Raw genomic sequence first — 25,949 nt, 5'->3', positions numbered from 1 at the left:
CATTTCTTTCAAAATATCCCTTACCCTATTTACATGCTTGCATATTCCTTCCATTTTGTTTTCCCCCTACAGCTTTACTAAGGGAATTAATTATCTGGAAGAACAGGAACATACAGTAAGTACATCTGAGTTACAGGATGAGACACAGTATGTCATCTATTAGGCCTGGCTAAGACCAGCAGCTGATGCTAAATGGGAAGGAACATGCACCAAATGTTTTTTAATCACAAAGTTAGTAATTAATTGCTCTTTAAAATACATTTTATGCTTCTTTCTGTCTGTGTACATGAAATGCACATTTATTACATGCCAAAAATTACAACATTATGGTTTAAATGTGACTGGCACGGAAGTCCGGAAATCAGAGTTAATGTTCCCACAGCAACTTTAATTCTGTCCGTGTGCACATGCAGAGCTATAAGAGTCTTCCGTTCCAGGATAATACATATAGATGGTTTTGGGAGGGAAGCTAAAGACCCATATCCTCAACTGTAGTTACAGGAAAAAAATCAAAGGATAAAAGCTGTGCTCCTTTCCACATACGTGGATAAAAACAATGTCCCCACGCCCGGTGTTGTGTAATCAGGGAATGAAAGAATCTGCTGTGATGCCAGCACTCAAGGGGACAGTTTCTGTTGCTGTGGGAACCTGAACTTTGCATTTCCTGACTTTGGGGTAATTAAAATGTCAGCCTTAATGTGGCATTAATGGAGTTTGCCATAAAAATCCTCTTTGTTTTGTTCTCTAAAAAATTGCCTAAAAGTTCAAAATGAGCCAAGTGTACTAAAAATTTTAATCACAGGGACTTGGGCGGGTAAAGCAAATGGTTGGGAGGGGGAGGCCAAGGAAGGCGGATGGCAAGAGTTGGAAAAGGGAGAGCCCACCGGCCTCTGCGAGTGCCCAGCCCCAGCAGAGTGATGCTACCTATAGAGCTAAAGTTAAATCCACCCACATGACAGTTTGGTAATGTGTAAAGGTTCAGTGAAAAATAAATAAAAACTGTTCATGGGTAAGTGCATCTTGGCAAGGACACAAAAAAACAGACAGTCTGATGAGGCCGGTGTAAAACATAGGAAGGTAAGTCACCACGGATATCAGCTTCCAGCAAAAGAAAGACATCAGAATAAGTGGCTCCACAGCAGAAGTAGGGAGGACCGCCACAGAGAGGAAAATCACTTCTTTCAATGGAAGCCTTATTTGGGGGAAAACAAAATGGAAGAAATATGCAAGTAAAAGTTCTGGTCACGTCTATCACATGTATATGACTGTGATGTGCTACAGCTTGATAGCTGTCAAGAAAGGTTTTTCATATGGAGAGCTTCATCTGCTTTACTGACTTGGTTTAGTCCTGCTTCAGCATTCAAAGGGAGCACTTGGCTCAGCTCATACTCAGCCTGTTTAGTGGGTAACTTCTTTGTCAAACACCTAGGGTGTTTTTTACCTTTCAGATTCCATAACTCATCTTAATGCCTTCCGTTATCACCATCTGAATTTGCTTACCATTAGCTTTTAGCAATGGTGAAGAGGTGATAAGCTAGGAGGTAAAGGGGAAATATTGCTAAAAGGAAATTGTGTTAGTAGGCACACTGGAAAGCAACATACATATTAGCAGCAATATTAACCTCATCAGCTCACAAAAGAAAGCATATCTCAACTGTATTTCTTCTTGTTTTGAATATTACTGGGATCTTTTGCCAAATTTGAAGAGGCACAGTAGGTTAAATAGTCAACTGAGAATTTAAGGGGTCAGACTTGTCATCTTTGCTGTAAAACAGCCTATGTCCTTCATATGCAAAAAGACTGTGGCTTACCCACCCAAGTCAGTTCCTATGCAGAGCCGGCTTTTCTTTTGTAAGGATGCTTTATCCATCATGTTTTACAACCCAGTCACCAATATGAGTAGTTGCACATTTTGAAGATGCCTGTTCAGAGCCAGGAATGCCATCTTTGGGCTCAATAGAGAATTCCAATAAGAAACGCTCTCACAATGAGAGCAAATCCATAAACACCCAAATGAGTTAACCACAAGCGAGTCTTTCATCTACCTGGGTGTCAATTTTCTCAGTTTTCTCATCTGTAAATTGGGAAGGATCATACTGACAGGAAATGGGCATTAAATCATGACTAAGAATAATTTTGCTAAACACATGACAAATAAAAAGGTGCTATAAAAATTCAGGCACTTGTGAAAGCTTGGAACACCACACACTGGTGGAATGTTTCTGAAGTTAAAGAGACTAACAAGTCAAGGGCACTATTTTTAAATGCCCCAAATCTGTTAGTTCTAAATAGGAACTGAATATTTTACCTTACAGAAATTAGGCTTTTAAATTAATCTATGGTAAGAATGACATTTGAAAGTAAAAAAAAAAAAAATCCTCTTGAATGCAAGAAGAGCATCCAAAAATTTTAACAGCTTAAAATAAACCTTTTTCCTGTCTTCTCTCAAGCAATCTCCAAATGGACAGATTTCTGTGAATCTTTCCTAAAAACAATTTTCTTCTAAGTGTAGGCTCAAATCAGGACAAACTACAATCCAAATATATTTGGAGAAAAGTATAATCAATTTAAACAACAGGTTGGAACAGAGAAGACTTACACATCTTAATGGAAAAATCAAAGTGACTTTCTAAACAGCTGGAGATCAGGTTTCCCCTCCTCGTTTTTTTCTTCCAACTGAGCTCACATCCACTGGCTTCCTCAGGGCCACCAAGGAGATGTATGGTGACACCATACTCATGCTGTTCCTTAAACATACTTCATGCCAATGCTAGGGCCTGGCCAGAGGATGCTCATGATAAAGCACAATATGAAGCCCAATGCTTTTTCTATTCAGCAAAACATTTATTTTTGCCATAACAGAAGATTTTTGGGCCAAGACAATTCTAGGTAATCCACACCCATAAGGTGTGGCACAAAGCCAGGTAATGAAGATTTGCATGTAGAAAATAGCCCTTTCACCACACAAACGGGCTCTTTTCCTGGTGGGAAGGGACGGTGTGCACACGCCTGTAGGCACTGTGCCATGCTACTTTCCAGTTCTGTCTTTACTATTACACTGGAGGCTGCCAGGCAAGAAGGTCCAAGGATGTGACTATCAGGACAGTCCTCAGGACACCATCCCTGCGCCTGCCCCCTGGTTTCTCTTTAGAAGCCGCAACTTTGTTCAAATCTCATGGGCCACAGAGATTTGGCCCACGTTACTTCCCTTTTCATTTTCTAGTGATGGCTAGATGGTCTTAGTCCAACCTTAAGTAGTACAAGCTCTCTTCACCCCAAACCTGCCCCAGGTCATTTCCCTCTATTCAAAGACTATCATGACGAAGCAAGTAGAGAATGGAATCTCCTGGACCGATTTGTCTCTTGCCTTCTTTGCAGAATTTTACATTTGTTCTGTCAGAAAAATAACAATAAAAGATTTAGAATCTTATTTCCTAATTAATCATTTTTGTCTTTGTGGACAGAATTTTATTTTTGAAATAAAACTTTGCGGGTCTTATGTTCCTCATTTTAAAAAAATATGCCAGTTATTTGCATGTTACCAGACATCGTGTATGGAGATCAGTTCAGAAGAGTTGTTGGGTATCTTAAGACTAAAAGGAATATTCTTTTGGATTCGACTCCAAAGTTATTTCATTCCTTTCCATTGTCAACACACATGTTTCTTTTTCTCTGAAGTATTGGGTTACATTTCAGAAAGAGAAAAAAATCTCCTAAACGTGATTTATCAACTTGCTTAAAATAGAATTAGAAGAAGTGACTCCCAGATTAGTGGGAAGATGGCAAAAATAAACAGCAAAGAAGTGATTTCAATAGCGACGATCGCATTAAGCTGCCCATTTCCAAATTTAGCCCTTAGGCAGTTTTTTTAATTAAAAAATATTTTTAACCTGGATTCTCATTGGCTATGTGAAGTCTGGGTGGCTTCTGAATTCTTGGAAGCCATTCTCTTTTCTTCTGTAAATTTATGCTATCCTTTAACCACTTCAAAATAAATTAAAAACTGGAAAGACAGAAATTCAGCCAAGCTACATGAGACTCCAATAACGAATGCAAATCTGACTTGTGTTATGTAATTTCAAAATGGATGTTTCCTCGTGTCTAACTGGCTTTCTGAGGTCCATGTTTGGCTGTTCAATTTAGTAATCGTGGAAGTGCCGTTATCCAGATCAAGAATAAATAGACATCGGTAACAAAACTTCTTTTTCTGAGTTAACGTTAGGAAAGAACGTGGTTTATGTAATTAATCAGCCTTTTAAGGTCAAATGGCTTGTCACCTGGCTTTTAAATATACTCTAGCTTTTAAAATATATAGATGTTGGCTGAATGAAAATGGTGGCACGTTGCTTTTGGCTGCTTTAGAAGACCAAATGCAAACAGCTTGCTCTGAAAGTAAAAAAGCCAGAACCCAGGGGAGAAGCATTATTCCAAGCACTGCGAAGACACCATCACCTTAGTGGTGTACTCACAATCAGATGACCCGGTGTGAGCGTGAGAGTTTGTCAGTGAATGTGTTGAGTGGATGAGGGCTGGGTCTGGAGACAAAACAGCTTCAAAGTTCAGGCAGGGAAGGCCCGGCTTGGCGCTGGATCCACCCGGCTGAGTAATCTCATTCTCCTCAGATGCCTTCTGGTTTTCAGCTGTCTTGGGTTTCTTCCTGAAAATAAACAAAGGGCCCTTTGAAGGAACTGACTGCATATTTGGGAAAAGGCATTTTTAGAATCTGTTAAAGATAACTTGATTTTTTTTTTCTGAAGGGGGATGGGAGGGAGTCCAGTATGTCCCTTGTTTTAAAACAAGCTGATTCTTGTTTTTTTTCCCTCCAGTAATGGCCTAACTGGGAACACATGAAAGCATATGGGCCAAGAAAACAGCACCACATTTGGACTCTGTTGGCTGCATAAAAAGACCCTGTCCCAGAACTTTAGACAGCTTGAGCTACGTATGGCTGACATTATCCAAGAAAGCATCCCTCTTCCCCCCTTAGGAGTTTTAACATGGTCTGGAAAAATACTAGTGGAAGTTTTACCGTTCTAGCATTTGTCAGGAAGCTTAGAGACAGGACTCGTGGAGTAATGGGAGGAGCACTGGACTGGGAGTCAGGAGACTTGAGCTACGGTACTAGCTGTGCCTCTAACTTGCTGTGTGGCCTTGGGCACCTCACTTCACCTCTCTGGGCTTCAGTTTCCTCATCTGTAAAATAAAGGGCTTGGATTAGAAGGCCTTAAAGGTTCCTTCCAACTTTAAATTTCTACTCATGGAATACATTATGGAACATTCAACTTTCTTGCTGTTATTTAGACTTTATTTTAAATCAATAAAATTTCAAATCACAATTTAAATTTGCAGGCAGTACAGATGAGGGGGTAGTGATGGAGGCTTCTGAGAGTAGCAAGTGAAAAGTCAAAGAAAAGCTTAGATTCTAGTAGCTAAGGAGGTAAGGTGACATGCAGAGATTTCTCTACTCCAACTCTACTCATCCTACGCCTAAGATTTTGGATTTAGTGCATCGTCCTGGAGTTTAGGGTGTGATTGTGTGTTTGAGATGTAAGGAAGAGATGGGTGAAGGGAATTAGAAAGTAATTGTTACTATTGTTATACAAGGTCAGAATAGGAAGTAAAACAGCACAGCTATCAGTCAGCTCAGGTCTCCTCTCCCAAGGACAATGCAACTGATATGAAATTAGCAAACACTTAACTTATGCTACACATAACCTAGACCCCAGTCAAACTGGATTATTAGTAATAGTTTCTGAACATTTCCCCAATTCACTTGGATTTGTGTCTTTTTCTATCATGATGTGGATAGTGACCAGAAAAAGCATTTCTTTTATGTGTAGAAAACTATGTGTGGTACAGAATTTGTTGTAAGTAGATTTGTTCCATGTTTCCCTTGTTTCTGTGAGCATGGTAATGGACTTGTTATGCAGAATATTTTGTATTTAAATTTGTTGTACTGGGTAGTTAAATCTGCCCTCGCAGAATATGGTGTTATGATTAGTATGCTGTGTTTTCAGTCCAACAGGTTGTGAAATAAAATCTGTTTCTTCAGAGGGCAGGAGGCAGAGATGGCATGGTAAAGATTAGAATAGAGGAGACTTTCAGACATCTTTTTCAGTATGGAGGAAGGCAATATAAGAGAAGCAACAAATTATAAGACCTTGTCAATTGTTTGTTGAATGGTGATTATGAGAGTAACCCCAAATCTTGAGTGTCTACATGGACCCCCAAGAAGCTGGTATTCTGTAGCCAAGCTCAAAGTTGCTAAAGCCCAACTCCTTTATTAAAACCAATGCTTTCTCCAAGGTCATATCTCTCTCACTGTTATCTACCACCAGGTTAGAAAACACAGGGTCACTATACACCTTCCTCTACCTTAAAGCCAATTCATCAATCAGTTCTTTGTGATCAATAAACATCTGTGTTTCCATTCCAGTTTCACTGCAATCACCTTACTGCCTTTTATCTAGCTGATTGTTTACTAACTGGCTCTCCATCCTCTTTCACGCCTTGGGTCCTGCTTCTTTGCATTCACTAAATCTAAGATGACTACATTAGCCTGACACTCAAGGTCGGCTCCGTATCTCCTCTAACTTTTCTCATGTGTCCTATATATTGGCCACACTGAACTCTCAAATTACTTGAATATCCCCTAGAACATCCTGGGAATCCACATTCTTGGCTCTACAGCTTTGTTCAAGTTTTCTCTTGCTTTGAATATCCCATATTTCATCTCTGTCCTGTTGCAATCATACTTATCCTTCAGACTTACAGTATTAAATAGTATCTTCATCTTATAACTGTCTTGATTCCTCTCTACCAGATAGCACTTCACTCCCCACATTGAATTTCTCCCTAGGTCTTTCTCTGAAATACCTAAGCTCTTTTTTTTTTCCCTAATCTTATTTCACTCACTAAATTTTATTTCAATAATGGCAATTTATGTGCATATCCCTCTTATGAGACTGTAAGCTCTCTGAAGGTAAGGAAATGTCTTAGTTATTTTTGTATTCCTGTGTTCATCTATTCTTTTTTCTTCCTTCTCTTCTGTCATTCATTCATTTACATATTCATTTTACAAATATTTATGATGTAACCATGATGTGCCAACATATACCAAAGAATAAAACAGGCCTGATTCCTTCCTTCCCAGAGTTTACTGCCTCGTCTATACTATTAAGCAGTGTAGCTTAGACAAAGCTGGCATTCAATAATTGATTGTGGATGGAATGAAATGAAGCTGACATTAAAGTGTATTTTAAGAATAGTCATAGTCTGAATCCCAATTAAGTTTCCTACTTTTTATGCATCAAGGTAGCAAAACTACCTTGACTGGTTGCTTTTGCTTTAGGTCTGTGAAGGGGATTTAATAAGAGCAGGACTGTTTTGCTCAGTAAGGCTAGGCTAGCCGTCATGATTCATTTAAATATAGGGATGAAATAGTAATGACATATATCAACTAGCAGAAAAAATGCTTACTTTTGGTATTCATAGGCAGCTCCTAGGATACTTTCAGATGTGTGTTTCAGAAAATTAGGGGAGCTTTCTTTTAAACATAAGGACATAGCCAAGCCACTCATATTACTCTTTTATTTTTAACACAGCAAAAATTTATATTGTTCTTCCTATCAATGCTCTTGTTTCCTTCCCTAGATTCGCTCGTTTCCTACCTGACATCTTGTACCACACACTCCTGTTGCCTCAGTGATCACTTTGGGAGAATATTCATAGCACAGAGGCATTGGAGCTACCTCTATAAACAAGAAATGTTAAAAACTCAACCTTTTTGGCTTACCCCCTCATTAGTCTCATATCACTTTACTTAGTCTTATACCACTGGGCTGTTTCCCAACTGTGCAGATATCAGAGAACTGCTCACCATCCTCAGAAGCAATTTATTTCCTATCTCACCTTCTCTAATAGTTCTTCTGACCCCTTTTTCTGGAGCTGAGAAACCCTAAAACGTAGCACCCGTTTATGTCTAGACATGCACAGGTGCTATGAACTGACCCCATTTTTGCAGTTCATAGTTTATTATGGAGGAAAGAATAAGCTGTATCATAATTGATTGAAAATTCATTTTGGAGCTGTATAAAAAGAATTATAAACATGACACATCTGAGGGCAAGTCTTTTCAAGCCTCTGTGGCGATGCACTATTCACTGGAGCCTTTAGAGGGCAGCAGCACACTGGCTGACTCCAGCGGATTTCAGAGAGGCAAACTCTCGACCAGAACCTTCCTCCTGGTCACCATGCCAAAGGTTGATTTGCCAGGCTCTGGCCTCTCAGTCTCTTTCTTTTCAATTCTCTGGCCTCTCAGTCTCTTTCTTTTCAATTCTCATTCTCTCTCTCTCTCTCTCCTCCCTCTGTCTCTCTCTCTCTCCCCCCGACTTCCTCCTCCTTCCCTCCCTCCCTTTCTCTGTTAAAATTATACACTCTGATGAAGTCGCCCCTCAACCGGAAAATGAAAGCTCCAATGAAAAAGTTAGACAAGCCAACAACAACAAAGAAAGAAACCAGGGAAAAGGGGAAAGGGGGCTGGTGAGAGGGAAGGACTTAAGAATAAGAAAAGGGCAGATGTTTCGTAAATATATGCAAAGCAAAACTGGGTGTACCCTGAACACTTCCACAGAGAAACAGACCAATCACTGTGCACTTCCTCCCGCCACACTGGTGGAGCTCTGCATTCAAAAAAAAAAAAAATTAAAAGCGTGGTCACAGGCACCCGCCTTTCAACGGCCAGTTCTGACATTCTGACTGAACATCTCCCAATTGTCCAAGGAGAACAAAAACATTTTCATCTCCTCACTGCAAACATTTCTGTTATGAGAAAAGGCTGCTCAAGAATTGGGAGGGTGTTCTAAGGAGACTAGCGGCCGAGTTAGCCCAGCAGAGCCTGCCGGTTTTTAACTCTCATTGTGCTGGCCCCGGGAAGAAGTTTTAGGCTGAAACATAGCAGTGAGTAAGGCTGTTGAGGATGTTGGCTCTTTCCTAACTAGACCATATTGTATGTGGAAAGAAATATGCATTAAAACATATTGATGATATGGTAGGTATTAAGCATGTTAAATGCATGGAAATCAACCAGATCGGCGGCATTTGATGTATATATTTCACACTCTCTTGCACATATTGCACACATACAGTGATGGCAATGCTTTCTGCAACATATGGAAAAATAAATATTTTATCTGTGTGAGCTCTTAGCAGTCTCCAGGGTGTTGAGAGGAGAGTGCTCTCTTCTTTCACCCTATCCCAGTTTTCTCTTTTCACTGGGCTCTCACCCTCTCTTGCACGTTAATGTGCCTTTTACTTATCAGGTCTTTTCCTATCTGATAAGTAATGTCTCTATTACTTTTCAGGTAGAAAAGAATTAGTTGGAACCTCCTTTTGATAAATAATTACTCAGTCATTGGCTCATGATAATTTAGACCAGTGATGCCTCCCCAAATCTTTCCGGAGTCATAACCATTTCCCTACTCTTTTCTCCAACAATACATTAAATAGGCTTAGTATCTGTGCAGGGGAGAAAGGGTAGGTGGTAACAAACCACACCAACAAGAGTGGTAGCAGAACTGATCTCCACTACTGTGCCTTAGGTAGATTACTCTGCATCTCTGAGCCTCATTTTCCTCATCTGTAAAATGGGAATAATAATACCTACCACTTAGAGTTATTGTGAGGAACAAATGAGATTAGCCACGTAAAGTGATTAGCCTTGTGCTGGTACATGGTAAGGGCTCGATAATGGTAGCTCCTCTCATAGGTATTGTTAGTTCTGTGACTTTCATCAGGTTAGCTTAAGAAGATATCTCCTTCATCTCAGTAATCTGTTTAGGTATCTAGATTTGGGGCAGGGGCAAATGGATTGTTATTGTAGCAAAGGCAGAAACAATGTTAGGACAAGCAATCTCTTCCTCAACACTTGATCTCACTGTATACTTCCTGACATCTCCTTTTTGCTCATATGTTTGTCACTGCTGTGGCTACACTACACCATGAGCTCCTTGAAGCTGAGGGTTGAGCAGGCTGCACTTGGCCTGCAGAAGCCCATCAAGCCTGAGCACTATGGTCTATTCATTGAGACCAACCTATGGCATTCTGGCTTATCGTGTTTTCTTACAATTTATCATTTCTCTACTTGGTCTGATGTCCTCACATCAATTTGGGATGTTTTTGTGATTAAAAACATTTTATTTTCTCAATCTTATTTTTTTTAACCTTGGCAGGGCTGATTTGTAATGTTTTTTTTCAGTAAAATTTCCTCCTAACTGTATCATTCAGGATCCTGGCAAAAATAGATGGCACATGCAAAGTTTTTAGCTAAAGAGGGTTTAATAAAAGAACTGTATTTGGAGGTGCAGATGAGGCTAAGGGACCTCAAAGGAGATAGCACCAGGTACTAGCAAGAGTGGAAAGCTGTAAACATTTAACTGAAGGGGCAAGTAAAAGGGTGATGATTTCTGAGTCCAGTCAGAATTGGAGTTGGGAAGGAGGGCTGGACTAATACACTCCCTGATCTCTCTCTTTTCCCAGTTTCACATCTCCTGCTGGTATTTCCTTTTGGTCAAATTCAAAGGGAAGCCCAAGGACAAGCGAGTCAGGGTAATGTAGTCTAGAAAGCCAGCCTTCTCGGTCACATAGCAGGGCAAAGAATGGTTCTGGGGTTTTTTGAGGGTTGGAATGGGGTGGGAAGACTAATCAACATATGTGTTCTTTCTCTCTTATACTCTCAATTATACTTTCTGGAAGGAAGGACAGAGCAAAATAAAACTAGTTCTCTCTTAGTTTCCATATACCTATTATGTCGAATTGCCATTCATAGAGCAATGTAAGTGAATGTAAGTTCAGTCAAGCAGGGATTTTTGTTTGTTTTGCTTGCTGTCATGTCCCTAGTTCCTAGAACAGTGTCTGGCACATAGTAAATGCTCAGCAAAATTTATATGAGAGAGTAAATATACTCACCTCTGCCATGATAGACATTTTATATATATACCATCTCATTTAATTATCACAATAATCTGGTTAAGTAGGCAGGGTCACTGGGCATGATTGTGCAGGTGGAATGGGTGTGGGTAGGTGTTAAAATTTAATATGTGCCTCCCCAACCCACTTCCAAGACTTGAGACCAGGCCCAGAGCGTTGTCAACCCATTAGAAGAGATATACTTCTGCAAATGGTTCACATTTAAAATTTTATCCTCCTTGTTTATTTTTGCACCTAGCAAGTCTTTGGCAGTTTTATTATTATTTTTCTTTTATGCTTTAGAAAGCCAAGTTTCTGAATAGCAGAGACTGCAAAGATTATACCCAATCTGTCCGTTCTCTAGGGCCCATGAGAAGTAAAAGCAGGCACTGGCATCCTGCACAGATGGAGTACTTCCTATGACAGAAACAGATGCTAACTTGTGGACTTCTCTGTAATTTGTAGGCAACATCAGGTCCTGATTTCTAGGTCTCGATCTGGGTTCTCTGCAGCACAGGAGGTAAGAGTGATAAGGATTCTTTTCTCTCTTAAAGGATATAGAAACTTTGAAACATACCTGCATTATACTAAGGCTATGTTACTTGTATCATCTTAGTTACTCTGCGATGAAGAAAAACGCAAAAAACTATCCGGATGTGAGGATTTCTAAGGTACTTCTTGCACTGGAACTTACGATGAATGAAGGTATACACAAGTAAGTTCCTTGTGTGGGTGTGGACTGAAGAAACTATGTTTGATTTTCTGTCATGTCTCTAGTCCCCAATACCTCAATCATTTTGTACTACAGAACACATTCCCTTCCTGGAAGGGCAGGCCTATCAACTACACATCAGCTAACATCAGCTAGGATTCAGTTGACTGAAAGCATTAAAGGTAAAAAAGCAACACAAAATAAAACAAAACTCTGGCTTCATCCCTTTGGGTTTGATTTATAGCAGAATAGCTAAAGACATAGAAATATGAATGTAAATATCCTACCTGAAGCCTAAGAGGGATGTTAGTCTCCCAGTTTTGGCGTTTTCCAGTAACATAGAAGTCTGTAAAAACACCATCCCATTACCTGCCTCATAACATATAGGAAAACTTATGAATATAACAACTAGAATGAGTTTTTGTTTTAAAATGTATAATTAAGTTGTTTTGCATGAAGAACTTCTAAATAATTCAAATGTCTGGCTTTTCTAGTGGAAAATAGCATATATTCATCTGTTATTTTAGCAATGATTAATGAATACTTGGTATCAATCTTTCATCAGTATTTTTCATAGGCATCATATCTCCTATCCCAAATTATTTCTGTACCTTTCCTTGCAAAGGCTGAGCTTCTCCTACATAAATGCCTTTCATGGCAGGAACTAAACCAACTACAGACCCATACATTCAGAGAGCAGAGCTGAGCTGGATGCAGTGGCTTAGAGATTGTGGTAGAAGGAGCCTAGAGCTCCAAGGGGAGGGCAGCAAGGAGACAATAGCATGGGTTGCAGCTCAGACAACAGGTAAATAAAAGCAAGCAAACCTGGCTCACAGACTTGACCAGGGTGGCATGAAATGACAAGCTACCGTGAGATTCAGCTGCATGGCACAGAAGGATGATGAGAAGGACACAGATCAGGAGGAGCTGCCATCACTGTAGGTAGAGGCACAGATGACCAAGCAGAACAGCACCAGTCCTTGCAAGGTGTGTTCAGATCTAGCTCGGCACAGCCATCTGGCCAGGAGGGAATGACACTGCACATGGCGTGCACTGCAGCCGGGAAGTTGAGAACTACTGGGGGCACCTCAGGACTGAGTGGTTACCCTGATGATCAAGAAATGAAGCCATCTAAAATTTCGCCTGCTCTCATAATTTTGTGTGTGTGTGTGTTTAAACGAAGTGAACTAAGAAGCGCTTTATTGGAGACATAATGTACTCACAGTAGTTTCAGAATAAATGGTGTCACTCTTCAGGTAAATCACTCCAAGGCTTGGGCCTAGTGCAGATGTTCATTGGGGCAGGGAACAGAGAGTGGCTGTATCTAGATCAGACAAAAAAACAAAAATAAGGTTGTTACATGAACAGGTGATGGTGATGGCAATTATTTATTTTGATCGTAAAGAACTTTGGGACTTGAACGAGAGGTTGGTTGGTTGGTTCTACATCTTTGCACCAGAGGATGGTGAGTTAGGGAAGGAGGAATGGAGAGGATGTTGTCCAGGCTCCATTTTCAGTGCTTTCACCTAACTGCCTGTGCAGCCTGAGACATCAACAGTACCTTGTCACTGTTGGCGGAGCTGATTTTCAGGTTCTGGCATAGAAGCTGAGTTGTGGGTCAAAGTGGGGGAAGGAGGTAGAAAGAGTGTCCTTCAACCTTGCCACAGTTGATTCTTCTCATAGCCGTTTCTCTTTTTTTATCATTTATTATGTTTATTTATCTTTGATTCACACTTAAAAATTGTATATATTTATAGTATAAAATATGATGTTTTGATACATGTATACACCATGGAATGGCTAAATCAAACTAATTAAAATATGTATTACCTCACATATTTATCATTTTTTCATGGTGAGAACACTTAAAATCTACAGTTATTTTCAATATACACTACATTCTTATTAACAACAGTCACGAGGATGTACAGTACATCTCTGGAGCTATTCGTCCTAAGAGAGATTTTATGTCCTTTGACTGATGTCTCCCCAGCCTCTGCCAGCCACCGTTCTAATCTTTGCTTCTATAAATTAAGCTTTTTTAGATTCCCTATATTAGTGATATCATGTGGTATTTGTCTTTCTGTACCTGGCTTTTCTAGTACAAAAAAAGTATATTTTTTTCCATATATCATGGATGACCTCTAGATTCATCCATGTTGCTGCAAATGACAAGATTTCCTTCTTTTTAAAGGCTGAATAGTGTTCCATTGTGTACTTTTACCACATTTCTGATATACTTCATTCCACTTGTCTGTCTGTCTGTCTGTCTCTCTCTCTCTCTCTCTCTCTCTCTCTCTCCCTCCCCCTCTCTCTCTCTTTCTCTATTGGTTAGTTCTTACCTATTCTAGTGACACTCATTGATCTGGGCATGTTCTGAGCACTCCCTCTGTCCTTTACTGCAAAGGCTCCATTTTCTCCCATAGCCTCTAATCCTGAGGAGTTCAGCTTGAGGGGCTATGGAACTATTACCTGTTCTAGAGCCTCAAACCCAGTGGTCTTTTTCTGGGCCTCACCCTTTTGGCCACATTAGGCTCCAATGACCATGACCCACTTAATTCCTGAAATCCACCTCATTCTGCACTGGGACACTGAACTACCCTGATTTTTTCCCCTACATCTCAGTCTGCTATCCTGCCTTCTTCACTGGCTTATTTTCTTTCCTCTGTTCTCTAAATGTAGACATTCCTCTAGACTCTCTCCTCAGGCTTTGTCTACCCCAGCCCTCCCTAACTTCAACAATCTCTTCTCCATAGAAAGCATTCACATTGCTATCTTTAGTTCTAGCTTTTCTACAGAGCTGCACACCCACATTCTAAATAACACCTGGTTGTTGGTTCATTCATTCCTTTGTCCATTCATTCAGTATTTATATAGCATCTACTAGGCACCTGGATGAATAAGGCAGGGCCTCTAACTTTGACAATCTCACATCTCCATCAAATACTACACAGGCTTTTCTAATTCAGAAAGTGTAGAACTGAATTAACTGACTTTCCCTTAAAATCTGTTCCTTCTCTAGACATTCCATTTCCTGCCATTGGTATTCTCTTCATCCAGTTACGTGGGCCTACAATTGGGGAGTCATCTTTAATTCTTCTGTTTTTTGCTTCCTGTATCCAATTAGTTGCCAAATCCAGTGGTTTTTACTCTGATTGTGATTCCTGAATCAATAGCTGTTTTCTACACCAACCTCTATTTCTCCCTTTACGACCTACTGTGAGGACATCTTGACTGGCTCTTGACTGGCTTCACTTTTTCTAGTTTTTCTTTACCTCTTGTCCATCCTTCACACAAATGTTACATTAATTTTTCTAAAGTGCTCTTTAAAACATATCACTTCTTTTCTTACAGTTCTCTTTGCTTATTGGATTAAATTCAAACTTCTCAGTTTGGTAGTCAAAGCTACAATATAGCCCAATCTAGTTTCTCACTCTTATCTCTACACTCCATTCTACACTCCAGCAAAGTCCTACTCTTTCCCACCATGTTCATGGTATTTCTTCCCTTCTTTCAGTGTCTACATACATGTAGCTTCTTCAAGGGCCATCCAAGTGCCACCTCATTTCTGCAGCATTTCACAAAGGAGAATGCCCTTCTTAAATACTATGACCACGTTTTGTACTATTCCCTTTGCATATTCTACCAATTCTAATGGTTCTTTGTGTGATTTGTCTTTCCCCTTCATAAGCTCTCTGAAAGTTGAGACAGTTTTTACTCTGAGTGCCCTATAGTGAGTGGGCAATGCTTTCTTGCACTTAAGTTTGCACGAGGCTGATAATATGCTGAACTGAATTTAAGGGGAACAAATACTCTTGCTAGAGTCATAGAAACTGGGACTAAATTGAAAAGACCTCAAAGCTCATCTACTTCAACCCCCTCATTTTTCGGATGAAGAGATTAAGGGAACTGACTTGCTCAAGGTCACATCCTTGTTAGTGGCTGGGCAAGGATAACACACATAAAAGGCCACAGACCAATATTTATCAGTGCTTACTTGGCACCAGTAGGCCCAACAGATCATCAACAATGACAAGACCAGACAGAGGAGGTTGGGGTGCATAGCCTGCAAAAATATATTGTGTTCCAAAAATAACAATTTGCTTTATTTATTTGCTTCAACAAACTGAACTAATAAATATATTTTATAGTTAAATAACATCTAAAAATGAGGGTGGATTTAAAAAATAAGGAAGCAAATTTTTCTAACGTTACCAGCAGAAATAATTATGACAATACTGTCAACACCACTGAGGAAAAGGTGGGGATGGTTACTGGACACAAAAAATAGAAAGAATGAATATGACCTACTATTTGATAGCATAACAGGGTGACTAGAGGAATAATAATCATACATTTAAAGATAACTAAAAGAGGGCAATTGGATTGTTTGTAACACAAAAATAAATGTTTAAGAGGATAGATACCGCATTCTCCATGATGTAATTATTTCACATCGTGTACCTATATCAAAACATCTCATGTACCCCAGAAATATATACACCTACTATGCATCCACAAAAATTAAAAATAAATAAAATTTTAAAAATACCACTGGGGTGATAAACTCAGGCTGAAAATAAGAGTAAAGGAATATCTCATGCTTTGGAAAAGCTATGTGTTCAGTTGGCATTCTTGGTGAAAATATGCAGTAATTCTATGTTTACATTCATTACTTTATAGGAATAGACTATTGGTAATCTGCCATTATGCCACATTAATAGTTCTTTTTCCACTGAGCTTAGTCCAGTACTCATTCTCTAGTTTGTTTAAATGTTTACTTGTTTTTCTTTCCTTATATTACTAATTTACTTGTAGAAATGCATAGACAATTGCCTCTGAGTCTGTTCAAATTTTCTTGCCTTGTCCTTCTCTTGTAGTAGAAGAAGCATTTATCCTCATCCTCAAAAAGAATCATTTTCTCTCACCCAAAGATGAAAAGCCCAACAAAACATGCTGTGGGGATAATAGTGTTTACCTCGGTGAGGAAATCAGACTTATCCAGGGAATCTCAGTAGTTATACCTGGCCAGAAAAGCTCAGCTCTTAAATGTTAGCTCCAGTACCGCAAGACTTCATCTGCATCTCCCAGGTGAGCGCCTGATTCACTGTTACTCACCAGAGGAAAACCTTGGCAGTATTAACCAAACCCTTTTTGGCCAGTATGGTGGACCCATGCTATGCATTGAGACATCCGTTAAATAACATCACCCCAGCAGCCACATAAACAGCAAACTGGGCTCAAGAGCTCTTCACTGTTCTTTCTAACCCATTATAAGGCTGGACATATCAACACTTCACCAGACAGAACTTCCTTCTCTTTTCTCCCCCTGGCAACTACATTAATATGATAAAGGAAATCACTCATCAATAGTACATTGCAGTGCAAAATTATCTGGCAAACTTACAAATCCTTTGTGTAATTACACAAATGTATATTTTAAATATATCTAACATTTGATTTAAATTGTATATTTTATAATTAATACAACCATAATATGTCTGTCCTTTAATTAAACCCTTCTTTCTCAGCCCCACATCCTACTGCTATAATCTTACTTTCATTTTTTTGGCAAATTGTCACCTAGCTCCATCTTGTTTCCCCTTTCGCCTTAGTACACACCTGAGCATCTATTAATCAGAACCACTGCATGGTACGTCATGTTTTATTGCTTAAAGGGTGGTTACACTCTAAAAAAGTCTCAGTGAGAATGACGTCACGGGGTTTCACATTTATTCTCTTTTAATGACTTTCATATCCAGTGTACTCAGTTTTTAAGTCAAAAGATAATTTTGAGGGGCTGCTGATGCCACAAATTTTCCCTAGAACCTGAAAATCCAGCTGTTTTTTCTGCCTCTTACATCATCACTGTAATAAAGAATCTGCTCTTGGAACCCAGCTGGCAAGTATCTTGATGGTGTCAGAGGCGAACAAACAGTAGGTCACTTCTCTTCCGTTTCATTGTTGATGTTTCTGCAGATCTGTCTTGGATGCCCTTAGACAGCAGAGCTGTTATGAAATACATTGCCACATATCACTGTAAGGAACTTTCTGCAGATGTCTACTTTGAGTATGGCCTGTCCCATTCCTAAGAAACCAGGTTAAATCATTCTAAAATTATAAAGGAGGAGTTCATGATTAAAGTTTACAAGAAAGTGAATAGTGACAATAACAGGTAGCATTTATTGGATGTCTAAATTTTGTCAGGGACTGCACCAGGCATTTTTATATATGAATATGTTCTCATTTAACCCTCATAGCAATGCCATGCTGTATGTTTTAGTATACCTATTTTACAGATAAGGAAAACTTAGACTTAATGAGCTCATGTCACAGGTCCAATTTTAGAAAGCTACTGGATAGTGAGGCCAGAATCCAAATCCAGATCTCTCTGACTCTAAATCTGTGTTCTTTTCACTATATAACAACTGTTCCAACGCAGCATGGACACTGGACACATTTCTAGTTCCCACTGTAATCACAGCACAAGGAAGATGCTTATTTCCATGATGGTTCAGAGCCACTGAAAAGATCTGAGAGCACAGACTTCAGGAGAAGGAACCATTTCAGAAACTGTCACTAAGTATAGTCTCTTTCTCCCTCCTTTGTAATTGAAGATGAGAATGTTTTCTATCAGTCTTTTCAAACTCTAATGAACAAATGAATCACTCAGAACTTCTGATTCAGCATGTCTGGGGTGGAGCTTGCGATCCTGCATTTCTGGCAAGCTCCCAGGTGATGCTGATGCTACTGGTCTGGGACCACAGGCCTTATGTCTGACACTCCCCTTTTCTACTAGCGTTGTTTTAGAAGGTACAATTCAGTCCAAATAATTTGGGTAGCGGTTCACACAGCCAGCTGACTGGCTTCTGATTCAGGGCCAGTTTGTTAGGTCATCAGGCATTACACAGAATTCAAGGAGTTTTTTAGCATAGAGCACATTGTCAAAAAAAAATTGTTTCTAGATCCCCAAGGGTTTTCCCCTCTCTTTGGAAATTCAAAATGATAATGTCTCTAACATGTAAAGTTCCTATATTTTACATTGTTGTTATTTTTAACAATAATTATCTGGTAATAATTCAAATAACACCTTTCCTCTGAGAAATCCAATGAGCTTTACTAACCTTAATTGTCTAACAGCAATTCCCAGATGACGATAAAGCTATCTCAAAGATCATAATAAATTTAAAATTGTTCCACTTCCCTCGTTTCTTTGCCCCAAATGTAGTGTTAGTGGGGATGGGTTACTAATTGGCAAAGACCCACTATCATAATTTGAGGAAAAGGAAATTTCATAACAAAGGATAAATCTATGAAATAATTAGCAGAGAGGTCATTGTGGGGAATACAACGTTAGAAAAAGGAGGAAGAGTTATAAAGTGTAACCTAAGAAAAGAGAAAGTAAAATCAGGACTAGCTGATGACCTCAGAGGAGACATTTAACCTCTAGGTGGCTCAGCTTTTCTAACTATAAGAAGGAGGTTGGTTTTATGATTTTTAAGGTTCCTTAAAACCTAACAGTCCCCTGAGAAGAAAGATGTGGGAATTAAGTAGCTCATCAACCTGTTAAACCATTAAACCTGCTAAGGAAGTCTATTTGACTTTTAACTTTTTAACTAATTACCTGAAACAAATTCCCAAGTCTACATCACTAATCTCATCTCTCTGGAAACTGGTAAGAAAACCATATAATGAATAAGACACCAAAGACATCATGGCAAGATAAACTAATCAGGAACCCCATCTTCGGCTTACTGATGCTGTAAGGACTATTTTACTTTTTAGGTTTTAGTTCCTTAATTAACCACTAGTTAATACTCATGTCCAGAAGAAATACCTCTGATGGCTTGAAGACCCCTGGGATGGCCCTGCAAACACAAGGTGGAATCACAATCCCACTGTTTATCACATTAAATCGATGTTGATTTTCTCCATAGAGACCTCCTGATTCCTCTTTGACAGTACATAAACTCTGTTAATATAAGTTGCACATCCCATGCCATGAGCCTTAGCATTATCAGATACAGTTGATTGTTGTTTAAAATAAGAGATCTTTTGGATCAGCGTACACACACACACACACAATAATGATTTTCTGTTTTTTTTTTTTTTTTTTTTTTTGACAGAGTTTTGCTCTTGTTGCCCAAGCTAGAATGCAATGGCACCATCTCAGCTCACTGCAACCTTCACCTCCCAGGTTCAAGCGATTCTCCTGCCTCAGTTTCCCGAGTAGCTGGGATTATAGCCATGTACCACCACACCCAGCTAATTCTGTATTTTTAGTAGAGACGGGGTTTCTCTATGTTTGTCAGGCTGGTCTCGAACTCCCGACCTCAGGTGATCCTCCCGCCTTGGCCTCTCAAAGTGCTGGGATTACAAATGTGAGTCGCTGCGTCCCACTGATTTTTCTGGTTTTAATGAACCTGGCCTGGTGATGGGAACCCCTCTATTATGTCATTGGATACTGGAACCTTCTTGTCTAGCAAGCCTGCCACAGGTCATGTCAATAAGATCCTTTTAAACTCTGTAATGAGAATTCTAACATGAGCATGATTTATGACACAGCATTTTATTTGGTATTATCAGAGTTTCCTATACCTTGCCCCTTGCAGTGAGTGTGTTTTCTGGAGTAACCATTATAGTTTGTGGTAAATGGAAAAAACGTACAGAGAGACATCACAATGCATTACTCCAGATAGCACACTCTGTCATTGTCCACAAAGTGAACATCATTTCCCTTTTCCTGCTCCCGTCACTTCAATAGTAACTTTGGCTACTATTGACTAAATGCTTACTGTGTGGCAAACATTGTGTCTTTTCACAGATAACTTTATTTTTTACAATTATTCATTGAAGTTGGGGATTATGTTCCCATTTTATAGACAAGGAAGCTGAAACTGGTAGGAAAAGTACAGTTATTGGCCAATGAAGGCAGAAGGTAGCAAAGCAGAGTTAAGGGCCAGACTCTAACCACAGTGCTCTATAGCTTAACCTACACAGAGCTCACAATCACTAAAACAGTAATCTGCCTTCATTCCACTGCTCTTCATTCGTGGTCCTCACCATTAGCTTATACTAGATTCTTCTTCATGGCCCTCTCATGCCTTCTTGAATGTTTTGTGAAATTTCTCAAAACCTTCTACACTTGATTCCTGTTTTCCCTCCCTATATTGATTAATACTTTAATCCCAAAACCCATTACCACTTCTTTTCAACAGAGGTAACTACCCCTTTTCTTAGCTCTTTATACTCCTTCTAAATTATTCTTTTGAGGCCTGACATGTGATGTCAAATGTTCCACACCCAGCTAGTGAACTGAGTTTCCCAGAAGCCCAAGGAACCTACTGTTTTCAGCTGGTTCATTAGTAGGCCCCAGCTGGCCTTACCAGATGTATCTGTCCAGTTTGATCTCACCCCATGATCAACCATTTCAACACTGTCCGCAGTAACTCTGCAGATTTCCTTTCTTCTCTAACCTTCTATGTGCAGGGCCTCGTTTCACATTCATCAACCATGAATCCATATCACCATTTTCCATTTGCTCTCACTCTTACAACAAAAGCCTACGCATGCACGCTACCAGGACCTATGCTTCTGCCCACTGTTTCCAGGTACAGTCTATGGCAGTTTTTCTTAGTTTTCTCTACTTTTATGAAGTCCCATTCTCCATTCTCTTTTTCAGTTGATGAGGCGGCATCCTGCTTTAATAAGAGGATCGACACCATGCAATGTGGTAAGCTTATTAGCGCTCATCTCCTCTAATATATCTGAATTTCCATTATTTTATTTCCTCAGGATATATCTTTTCCCATATTCCCTTCATATCTTACTTCTCCCCTTTATCGTTTCCTTTGGTTTCATCAGGAATACTTTCTCTGTAACTGATAGCATATCCATTTCTAATAGTACTAGATGAATCATCACAACATAGTTGTTTTTTTTGTCCTGCATTCAACTCCTGCCCTTCAAAAATCTTTTCAGATGGTATATCTTAAAGTGTGTTTCAAACTGGAACTTCAAGATGCATCTGAAAAAAAATTCCTTGGGCAAGTAAGTTTAGGAAACACTGCATGCTATATATTCTATTCTCAAATTCACAATGTACATGGGATATTAAAGGTGCTGAAGGCCTAATCTTTGTCCAGCCTTATTGGATTACAGACTCCCCCATTCTCCTTTTAAATGGAATACGTATTAACCTCAGAATATGCTTAGGGAAAAGATGCTTTAAAGGATTTCCCCTAGTTCCAAACTCTTAAGCCTGGGCTCAGAAATTCACTGAATCCCTATCAAATGGTCCTCTCAGATTTCCTTTCCATTGATGCTCCACATGGTCTAAACTAGTTAACTTATAGGATGTCAGAAAGACTAAGCACGTTTGTATCTCTGAGCTACTGTATACACCAGTTTGGCTGCTTGGAATACATTTATCAGCTTTTAAAAAATTATGTAGAACTTTCTTCTCCTTCCAGGTCTGTATATAAAAATGTATCCTTTACGAATTTTTTCCTTGCAAAGACTGCCTCAGCCCATAGTGTTTTCTGCCACTTTTTTAGTACTTCAATAAATGGTTATGGTTTAATGCCTCTTTGCTATATTATTAGTGAGAGTGCAACTCCTCCTGGGCAGGAGCCTTGTTTTATACACTACAGAGACCCCAGCATATAGCGTAGCCTTTTGAGTATAAAAGGATGTTATAACCATGTTATTGGTTAACACAAACAGAAATGGATACCATTAAGGCATGATGGTTTAAAATCCAATTTCTGTAGCTATCGGGATAGTTTGAGATGTTAACAGTCCAGGTGGAATGTTCCATCACAATGTTAGGAAGAAATGTCACCTGCCATTACTTCCATTGCCCTGCAAATCATATCATTTGTGTCTAAGAATCTGGATAAAAGCCAGATATAGAAGAGAAAGCTAGCTCTGTTCTTAGGTGAAAGTAAGAATTTGCATTAGTCAACACCAAATGGGCATAAGGTTAAAATAATCTAGGAACATCAAGTGATCCATGGAAGGAATCACTGGAACATACCAATGATAAAATTACCATTCATAATCATTAAATTATGGTAACATGATGGAAAGGAAAAGGCTATTTTCCTACAAAAGGAAGTCAGGGTAAGTCTTGTCTGAGGATCCACTGTGTACTATTGTGCCTGGTATACAGAATGTGTAGCAACTATTTACAGAATCTGCTACTGCCTTCTAGTCACATTCCAAATTCCATCTCTTTGAATCAGTCTGGAGACACGTTACATTGGTGAATTCAAGGCAGCTTGGCAACGACTGGCACAACATAAAACCCCAAACAATGAATTCCATCTTTCCCATAAAGCCCTTTTATTGACACAACACACAACAGCACAAAGCAGGTTGTCTCAGGCTATATAATAACTAGATGTTAAGGGGCACTGAGTTTTTCAGATTAGATGTTAATCTGAAGTTGGGCTTTAGCAAGTTCCCTAATAGTGAATTTTTATTGGGCCTAGGACTAGAAACTTGGTCTCTTGATGTTTAGTCAGGGAGTTTTATTATGTAGAGAAAAAAGTATACGTTTCTTCCTTAAACCTGCAGGAACAAATGACTTTCATGTTTTAGCAGAAGAGAAAATGCATTTTATTACAGTATAATCTGTGGAGTATTTTGCTACTCTCCTGACTATAAAACAGTATACAAACAAAAAATTTAATAAACTCTATTTTATAAATGAGAATGTTTACTTATATTTACCTTAAAATAGGTATAGATTGTATTATGTAACATGAAATAGAAGGATAATGGTAAAATTTCATAAATAGAAAATTCTGTCAGTCTTTAGTTAAAATTCATAACAGTGTATCAGTGTTGATTATTAGTAGTAATCAATAATAAGTATTTTTTAAATTGGAATTTTTATTGCAGGAGATTATTAGGTGGGTAAAGCTAAATGGCCTAGATGTTTTCCTGTCATGGAAATACTTAAGAATTGTCTTTCTGGGAAATTTATACATTTCAGAGTGAAAATGAATGGTGGCCTGCCTATTGGGTGTGTAACAGGCCGCTGGGTCAAGACTGCTGTTTTCTGAGAGCTATGGGCAGTTTCTGCAGTAAAGTATCTGAGTTTCTTCTTTTCATAGTAAAAATAGATAGTTTTATGTTCTGGGTGAAGTCTGAGTTCTCTTGCTGGATTTCACTCTTGGTGGGGGCAGGGAGATACTGTCGGCATTGCTTTATGTCGACTTAGACATGTTAAAGATTATGTGGTACTTTCACGAACACTCTCTAAAAATGAGTTCTCCCTATCATGAGTTGCATAGATGAGAAGATTGAGGTGGATGGGGTGAAGAGGAAGGGAAAGGGAAGTTTAAGCTGGCTAGCTAATGAGTAGTAGAACTTAATCTAAAACCAAGGTTTTCAGCAGAAAATGCTTTTTTTCCACCAGAAAATGCCATGGTTTCCAACAAGCTTTGTAGCAAATCTGGGGCAGAGCACTGATGGAGAATCAGATCAGCCTTGTCTTCCTAGATCTGGTAAGCACTAACCATTTGACCATGGTCAAGTCACTAACTTTTGTGAGTTTTGTTGTTCTCACTTATAAAGTCATGAGCAAGGAATCAGTGAATGGCATAATACTTGTAAGCTGTAAAATCTCTCTCTTGTGAAATGGTATTGACAATAATGTATGCTTTGCCTATCTTATAAAGTTGTGAGGCCAAAATAAGCTGATCCATGTGGAAGTGCTTTGTATAGTGTGGAGTGTTGAATCAATGTCGTCTGGAAGACTTAGGAAAGGGTCCCGAATGTGTGTGGGAACTGACAGCCAGTCCACTTCCATTCAGGTTTTAGGAGAAGCTATAATAAAGCACTGGCAGCAGCTCAAATCCCACTCCATCCTCTCCTCTCCCAGCATGCTGCAGAGTATCACTTGAGGAAAGTTACTTGAGTGGGTGAGCCAAACGCTCAAGTTCCAGCCTTTCTGAGTAGAAGCCACAGAGCACTCTGAGCCACAGCATAGGAAACAATCACTGTTCCTCCAGGTATGTCTGAAACACTGGGGGACCCCTGGGAAAGAGGTCAGACGTCACTGCTCCTGCGGACCCGTTTTCTCCTGTATATAGCTCCAGCCCACATGACTTCACCTGGCAGCCCCAAGAGACAAAAAAGATCCAGAATTAGCAGGAGCCTCCTCTCCTGATAACCTAAGTGCTCTGATTGAAAGGCAGAGGGTATCAGGAGAATGGCTGTATCGAGTCGGCATTGATTTCTCCAGCCTTTGTCTGTGTCTGGTTTCTGTCTCGTTTGGAGGTGGTTACTGTTACTACAAGCAGCATGAATCATGTCTCTGTTAAAAAACAGAGCTTCAATTGTCTTACATAACCCCTGGTAACTGAACGTCTAATAATAGCAAGCCATTTCCAGGTAGGGAATCTGTCTACCTCCCAGACACACACACACACACACACACACACACACACACACACACACACACTCTCTCTCTCTCTCTCTCTCTCTCTCTCTCTCTCTCTCTCTCCTCCCATTGCTTCACAGCAGAGTGAGACAGACAGACAGGAGACAGGGAGAAAGGGGACAGCATAACTGAATTTTTTAGATTTTATAATATATTGAATAATCATGCATTATGGGATCTGATAACCAATATATTTAACTGAGCTAGTTTAATAAATGGTAGAAAACAATTCTTCTTCTTTAAACTATTTGAAACTGCAAAGTATTCCAAACCACACCAGATAGACACCTTCTCTAACACTCTTACACTGCATAAAAACCCCAAACCCCCAAAACAGAGTGGGGTGAAAATTTCACCGGATTGTCTGCTAGCTTGGAACAACTAGCTTCAATTTTCAAAGGATATTTTTTTCCCTCTCTTTTTTGTTTAACCAGAGAGTGATATTCCAAAGGTTCTTGGCTACAATCATTGCATAAAATTCCAGAGAGTGAAAAGCAACTGAAAACACGGCTGCAGTGTTGCACCATGCAGACTGTCTAACGTCAGGCACTGTTGCCCGAGCCACTTTCTTTGACAGAGATGACTTTGCATCTGAGGACTTACATTTTTTTCCCATGAGTATACTCTCTGGCTTGTAGTACATGATGAGGTCTTTTCATACTGGATCCTCACTCAGCTACCTGTTAAGGTGATTACCAAAATAAAAAAATGATAGGAGAGACTGAAAAATGACTTCTGAAAAATCACAAAGGTAGGTTTTTCTTTACCAATGTGGTTGAGAAAAACTATAAACCCTGGATGGTATTTTAAAAGTTTATG

The 25,949-nt window shown here is 39.4% G+C and overlaps 1 protein-coding gene across 15 annotated transcripts in view; it reads right to left on the bottom strand.

Moving 5' to 3' along the window:
* ZBTB20 (zinc finger and BTB domain containing 20) overlaps positions 1 to 25,949 on the bottom strand; it is a 796,445-nt gene that overhangs the window by 45,909 nt on the left and 724,587 nt on the right. For 7 of the 15 annotated variants that reach the window (XM_032299318.1, XM_032299321.1, XM_032299319.1 and 4 more), the window contains 3 exons: positions 12,901 to 13,001; positions 11,965 to 12,046; positions 4,470 to 4,657 (listed from right to left, as the gene is read on the bottom strand). In XM_032299318.1, the coding sequence (XP_032155209.1) occupies positions 4,470 to 4,657; positions 11,965 to 12,038 (262 nt within the window). In that variant the 5' untranslated portion in view covers positions 12,039 to 12,046; positions 12,901 to 13,001. Of the gene's footprint in view, positions 1 to 4,469; positions 4,658 to 5,029; positions 5,194 to 11,964; positions 12,047 to 12,900; positions 13,005 to 25,949 lie in introns of those variants that run through there. The other 8 variants (XM_032299331.1, XM_032299327.1, XM_032299332.1 and 5 more) reach the window with 4 other exon arrangements.

This window comes from Sapajus apella, unplaced genomic scaffold (assembly GCF_009761245.1).
Source record: "Sapajus apella isolate SASKATOON/1434 unplaced genomic scaffold, GSC_monkey_1.0 scaffold40, whole genome shotgun sequence".
Taxonomy (NCBI): Eukaryota; Metazoa; Chordata; class Mammalia; order Primates; family Cebidae; genus Sapajus; species Sapajus apella.
This window is presented reverse-complemented; position numbering and strand designations above follow the sequence as displayed.